Here is a 7,319-nt window from a genome sequence, read left to right on the forward strand (position 1 = left end):
ACATGATGTGATCACTGTAGGTCCTCCTGATATATTAGTGTCTTCAATCAGGTTTTTAATATCATTGGATACATTAAGAATAGGATGGAAACATTATCTCCAAACAGACTCTGTATTATCCTATGCAATGATTTATAAAGAACTAGCTGAGATACCTGTTAATATAAACTATAGATTATGTACAAGCTCTAAATCGTGTGATATCACTGTTTGGAATATAATACAACATATTCTATTGTAATTTCAATGGGGAACATACTGATGTCTTATTCCTCCCAAGTGAACCATTCAATATCACTGTCAAAGGGTAAGTGTGTATCATATACTCAATGGTTGTTAAATCAATTATTGTTTATGTTGTTTTGTTTGGTAAACTCAGAGCCAGAAGCATTTTTCTATAGACACATTTAGTGATTGTCAACACAGAGTGAAGGTTATGCTAGCATTATAGTTGAGTGGACGTCATCTCCAATACTTGTGGACAACCTTACTGTAGATAGCTACTCTCCATCATGCAGTACTGCTCAATGTATGAGTGGAGATCAAGTTGTCAGTGAGATACTTCAATTCTTTTTGACATTTTGATTGAAGGTTTACAATACAATAACTGTGTGGGCCGAAAATCTGTTTGGTGCTGGTCCACCATTATTTATCAATATCACTCAAAATTATACAGGTGAAACAGACACCTATAGTTGAATACTGTAATTTAAAATATCATTCTTTAATCTGTGATATAGTACCTCCAGTAGCTCCTGAAGTCAATGTTTGTTGCAATTAACTCTTCTGCTATTAATGTGTCTTGGACACCTATTACTTGTTGTAACAGTAGTGGTGAAGAACCACAATAACTTACTTTCTCTCATATCTGAGACTACCTCTCTCACAACAGATGTCAACATAACTTCAAACAATACAACATATATCTTTAGTGAGCTGAAACCTAATACAGAGTACACAGTAACCATTGCAGCTTTTAACTCAATTGGAATGGACCTCAGAATGAGCAACAGGTAGTCCTTACCCCAGAGAAGAATCTTCAAGTAAGCAAATCTACATATATTAGGACCTAGTTCAATACCCACATCATTGTTGATGATTTAGAATTTATCTTCTTTATACAGCAAGCCATTCACCTAACACTACAGTACTAGTCAGTACTATACCTACTTCACATACAACACCCACTACTGCAAAACCGACTGATACATATGCATTTATTATATTATAGCACGGATCTGTGACTTTCATAGTCCTGCTAAGCACTGTATGTTGCATTGCATTTTCCTGCATGCTGAGGTATGTTATCTGCTAATGTGCCCATCCTATCTGTCATTGATAGACCTCGTTGTAAGCAGCGTCGTGGTCAACACGAGGTGAAGAAAGTACAGATTATATTCCCCTAATGAGACCACTTACAGAAAGATGTCAGTATTAAATGTGGGCTTAAAATCTGATGCTAAATCTCATATTTTTAGGTGAAGTGCCTTATTTATTAGAGTTTCCTACTGATACTAAAGCAAGTGAAGGTGAATCAGTACATTTTCTAGTTCAAATAGCTGGTCATCCTGAGCCATCTCTGTCATGGCAGCACCAAGGAGAGCCAATCACTTCTGAGGGAACATACAGATCTTCCTAGATGGAACTCTTGTCATAGACAATGTTGGATCAGAGAATGCTGGCCAGTACATATTCACAGCAACAAATCTTGCAGGAAAATTTAAATAGAATTGTGAACTTGACCGTGGTTGCTGGAGATGAAGAAAATGATACTGAAGATCTTCAAACACAAGCTGCTCGCTCTCTCATCATAGAACACAAGGCTATACCAATAGAGACACTAGAAAAATACGTAGAGATGCACCACTCTTCAGATAATGAGCCTTTTGTCTTCTTATATACAGTAAGTACCTTCTAAGTACACTACCATTTTGATTGTAGTAGTCTCTCAATTCATATGCAAATAAATCCACTGCTAAGGCACACACACATCAAGAAAATGAATCGATACAAGAATATCTTACCTTGTAAGTTAAGGAAATGAGAAAATTGTAATCTTAGTTGTGGGTACATTCATTAGATGATGACAACTGGTTGAATTAGAGCCTTTAGTAGACTGGAGCAAGTTTCAGCATACATACATCAATGCTTCTTATATTGATGTGAGTAAATTCAAACCAATAGTTGTTGTAGTGGTTGTGTGTATCTAGGGATACAATATGAAGTCAAAGTATATTGCTACTCAAGGACCTTTGCTTCGAACTGTGGAGACTTTTGGCGAATGATATGGAAGGAAAAAATGTCGTGTTATTGTCATGCTTACAAACAAAGTGGAGGAAATCGAGTTAAATGTGAAGAATACTGGCCCTCAAAGGAACAAAACCTTGTAGAGGGTCCGTTTGTAGTTGAACTACTATCTGAAGAACCTTATGCCAACTTCACTATCAGAAATTTTAAGATATTTGTGTGTTAAACACTCAAAATAAACCTAATTTTTTTTATTTTTTATTAGCTAACTGATTGGATCTCAGTCATTCCTCTATGTAAAGCAATTCCATTACACAGCATGGCCAGATCATGGTGTGCCAGACCATGGTAGTCCCATGATTATGTTTTCATCAAAAGTGATGGAGTATCATGAAAGTTGTGGTGGTCCCATCACAATACACTGCAGGTATAATGTACCATTTGAATTAAACAGCATGGACAAGAGAGAAGCTAAATTTGTCTTCAATCTTTTTCTCTTAAAATGCATGACATTAATTGCTATGTCAACATTACTCTTTTGAAAGTGATTTCTATAGTTAATTATAGCTATATCATAGCTGTATTAAGAGTCCAAAGTCTGATCATATATACATGGATTTTAATATTGTATAGTGCTGGCGTTGGAAGGACTGGTACATTCATTGCTCTGGACATTGGTCTTCAGCAAGCAAACAAAGAGAGACAAGTGGATTTTGTGAGTATCATTAACAAAATGAGAGAACAAAGAATGAAAATGATCCAAACGAAGTAAGTTCTAACAATAAAAACTCTTTGCCTCACTGTCTTTAATTTTTTTATATATAGGGCCAATTTATTTTTCTTTATGATACTTTATTGGAGAATGTTCTGTGTGGTAGCACTCTCATTCCTGTAGCTAAACTGTCCAGTATAATGCAAACTTTGAATAACATAACTGATGTTGGTCATTGCAAGAAGACAGGATTTGAGACACAATTTCAAGTGAGCACTTCACATTTGAATTACAGCTAGCCTTTCATTCAATACTAACTCTACTTTTCCAGTTGATTCAGAAAGATCACACCAAAGTTATCAGAGTACAAATGTGACATTGGAAAGAAACATATTGATAAAAACAACCTTACACACCATTACCAGTAAACTAAATATAATAGCTCTCAATTCAATACATGTTAATTATATAGGCGACACTAGAAGAGTTATATTGAAAGGATACAGTACAGACTACATAAATGCTTCATTTATTGATGTTAGTTGAGTTCATTACTACATGTACAAAATGCTGTTGTTGTGTATGTAGGGATATCAACAAAAGAAAGAATTCATTATTGCTCAGAGTCCACTTACACTGACTACTGATGATTTTTGGAAAATGATTTTGCAGAATGAGTGTTCAACGATAGTAATGCTATGCAAACTAACTGAGAACTCAAAGGTAGTAATGAATTGTGTACTACATATAATGCTAGTGATATCAGCATTGCCATAATTCATGCAGATAGTCTGTCATCAGTACTGGCCAACACAACATGACACAGCTGATGTTTTTAATCACTTCAGTGTCAAACTGATCAGTGAAACTCAAGAATCCAATGACATTATTAGACGTACTTTGGGTATCAAAGACATGAATGTATGTTCATTCTCTCTATATATTATATCTATTTTTCTTGTTCCATTTAGACTGGAATCTGTCAAACAGTTGTGCAGTTTAATGTGACTAATTGGTTACCAGATGGACAATGCTCAATCATCATACAATAGAAATCTGTATACTTTAGTCAGTAGTAATCAGAGAAGAAGTAAGGATCTAAACCAATAGTAGTCCATGCAGGTCAGAAAATCATTGTTGTCATATATATATATATATATATATATATATATATATATGTTATGTTGTGTGTGTGTGTGTGTGTATTCAATATAATTATGGCTTTATGCTGACTTTCAATGTTTCTCTGTGGTTCCTAGTGATGCTATCACACGTCAGGAATGTATTGTACTGTTCATAATGCTATTGAACAGGCTAAAGTAGAGCAAGCTGTAGATATATTTCAGACTGTGAAGACATTGAGAATGCAACGTCCTGGAAGTATACCATCACTGGTAAGTTATCATTACTCATTTAAAGTTTAATATACAAAGACATTACTATTGTTTTGGTTTCTTTTTAAAGGAACACTATCAGACAATCCATGACTTGGTCAGTGCCTATCTCTGTACATTTGACATGTACAGTCAATTCCAGACATGAATTAATAAAAATTAAAATTAATTAACTTTGATAACTTTGGGTGTGGTCACCACACCCACGACTGAGCTTGGTTACTGTGTTATTTTTGTCTCGAGTTTTTGAAAATGATTTAGTGAGTGATGTATGCTTGTTTATTACTTGTTTATGATTTTATGTTATTTTTAACTCGATTTCTAATTCCAACTTGTTTTAATCATAATTAAGTTAACACCATCTACTGTAATCGAATCTGTAATTGATAATAATAACGGAGTTACTCGACAAGATCCGACCATGTCCCGACTGATCGACTATTTTTGTAGTGTGTTCTCTCAAAGAAGACTCACTAGAAGTTGATAGCAGTGCAGGTATGTGAGATATGTTTATGGAATAATGCCTTATTGTAGTAGAGATCATCTGAATGACTATGGATCATTAATTATAATTATACAGTCACATGTAATTAATAGTATTATTATTTAAGTTACCAAACAATTTAAAGCTCATTAATTGTCAATACTTTTCATGGAATAACTAATTTTTAACCCCTGTGATAAAAGTCAGTTTTAAAATTATTTTATTAATTAATTACTCTAATATTGGAAAATGTCATTATAGTTTTAATTATCAGGGTATGTAGGTAATCAACCCCCTCTCCATCGTCCTTACACACCTCAAGTTCTCTGTCACTTTCCAAAGAGTCGTTCATGGAATTCATTTGATGAAGGCCCTATTAAAACAGTGAGCTTCTATAAAAAACAATATTTAAAAAAAACTATTTATTTCTGTTAGCAATGCATGCCAGATGGAGTACGACTGGAAAAGAACCTCTCTTCATCAAATGTTTTTCTTTCCACTCAATGTTGATCACGCGTGAGAATGGAACTCGACAATATGGGAGTGTTCTCACATTCTATGAACCCATCCACAATCTCAAACTTCTAGACTCATTAGAGAGCCTACAGAATGAGTATAAGTCCAGACATAGAATGGATCTGAGTCTGTCTGATCAATATTGGTATTTCAGTCGTACTAGTGACACTTTGTATGCTAGTAAAATGTCTGTGTTTAGTAACATCATTGCCTATTATCCGACCATGTCAGTCCTATCTCAAACAACTTTATGCAATTACTGTGGGCAAAACGAGGGGCTCACTCCCAATAGAAAGCTATCTTTATAATCTGTTATATGAAACTCCAATGCCTGCTCCAGGAGAAACATCCAATTACATGGTCCCCTAGGACCAATTTGGTGGCATTTACCGGGAAAATCAGAGTTACCATTGTGTGATTATTCATTCAAGTCATTGTTTGAGTCATTAAGTTTAAAGAGCATATTACAGCTATTAACTTGTGTCCTGTTAGAACAACAGATATTATTAAAAGCTGCTGGTAAGATAGGATATGAAATAAAGTTTGTCCAAGTGTAACTGCCATCTGTTTTAAGTTGGTAATGCATGAAGTCATAGTTATGATAGTGCTAGAGCTAGTTGATTGGATGGGACTTATGTAGTTGAGATAGTATTAGTATATAGTAGGACAGTTTGTGTTAGTTTAGAATGAGCCATCAAGATGTATTGTAGAAGCTGACGTTGTAAAGAGTGCTGTTATAGTAACTTGTTATTGTACTAGTAAGGAATCTTTACAATATATGAAGAGTTATTGTGTTGTTAACTGTACTACTGCAACAATACAATCACTATAGTAGTTGTCTGTGTTATTTAACAAAACTGTTAAATTGTATGTTGTCTTTTGTTAGTCTCTATAGAGATTACAATTGTTATTTTTTGTTGTAAGCTATTATCTACATTTCTTACATCACACTTTGTTGTTGTAGAAATAATGCATACAACTCACGTACTATTATTGACTATAGATTAATTATACTAATATCATCATTTTTGAATGAATTTATCAAATCTTCTCTAGACTTTCATCAACTCATGCTCTGTGCTGAATGTATCACAGCACTCTTGTTTTCCATTCTCATGGCCTCATGTCTTTGTTCCCATACTTCCATCCTCACAGCATGGATTCCTGGATGCTCCAGTCCCTTTTATCATGGGACTGAGGATGGAATCAAACAGTGATACTAGTGATGAACTGGACATTATTAATATAGTAAACAGAAATTTTGAGAAGACACATTCTTACTCTTACTCTCTCTCTCTCTCTCTCTCTCTCTCACACACACACACACACACACACACACACACACAGACATCTCTGACTTCCTTTGATCTTGATCATGACACTGTAGAGACTCCAGAGGATTTACCTCTTCTTCCTGACTATGATAAACTTGTAGCTAAGTTAGTTAACTCTAATGCACACTGACATACTGTATCTAACAAGCAAAACAGTATGTCTTTTAATATGTATTTTATCTGAATAGTAGTAGTTTATAATGTTCATGTAAGTCCTATTACAACTTGATGTAAAGATAGAAATATTTTCGTTATGTTTGTATCCAAGCATTCATGTAACTTAATTACTTATCATGTGATCTTTTGTCTCTTGTTTAGATTAACAAATGTTATATTACAACATGATGTGACCTGCCCTGATCTCATAGAGTTACAGCGTCAAACTTCTCCTTCCACTAGAAGCTTAACAGAAGACAAAAGACCTAGCATTATTGATGCTATAAGGTGAGCCCTTTAACTACTAGATGCTTTAATTTCTTAACCAGGTTAGTTAAAAGTTTATCAGAAAGTCCTCGTCAAAGTCCAAAGCCTGGGAACTTACCTCATCAAACCTCAGTTACTCAAAGCCTGGATAATCCCATTGTTAAGGAGCTACATGGCATTATTGTCAGAAGTGGCGGGGCACAGAGAGA

General features: G+C 34.6%; 1 protein-coding gene across 1 annotated transcript; it reads left to right on the forward strand.

Moving 5' to 3' along the window:
• Positions 1-1,660: 1,660 nt before the first annotated feature.
• LOC121366338 (receptor-type tyrosine-protein phosphatase alpha-like) lies at positions 1,661-3,019 on the forward strand. The gene is given in 5 exon segments (XM_041490825.1): positions 1,661-1,903; positions 2,211-2,253; positions 2,256-2,393; positions 2,566-2,674; positions 2,881-3,019. Coding segments are annotated over 5 exon segments (672 nt in total).
• The last annotated feature ends 4,300 nt before the right edge of the window (positions 3,020-7,319 follow it).

Source organism: Gigantopelta aegis, unplaced genomic scaffold (assembly GCF_016097555.1).
Source record: "Gigantopelta aegis isolate Gae_Host unplaced genomic scaffold, Gae_host_genome ctg5361_pilon_pilon, whole genome shotgun sequence".
Taxonomy (NCBI): Eukaryota; Metazoa; Mollusca; class Gastropoda; order Neomphalida; family Peltospiridae; genus Gigantopelta; species Gigantopelta aegis.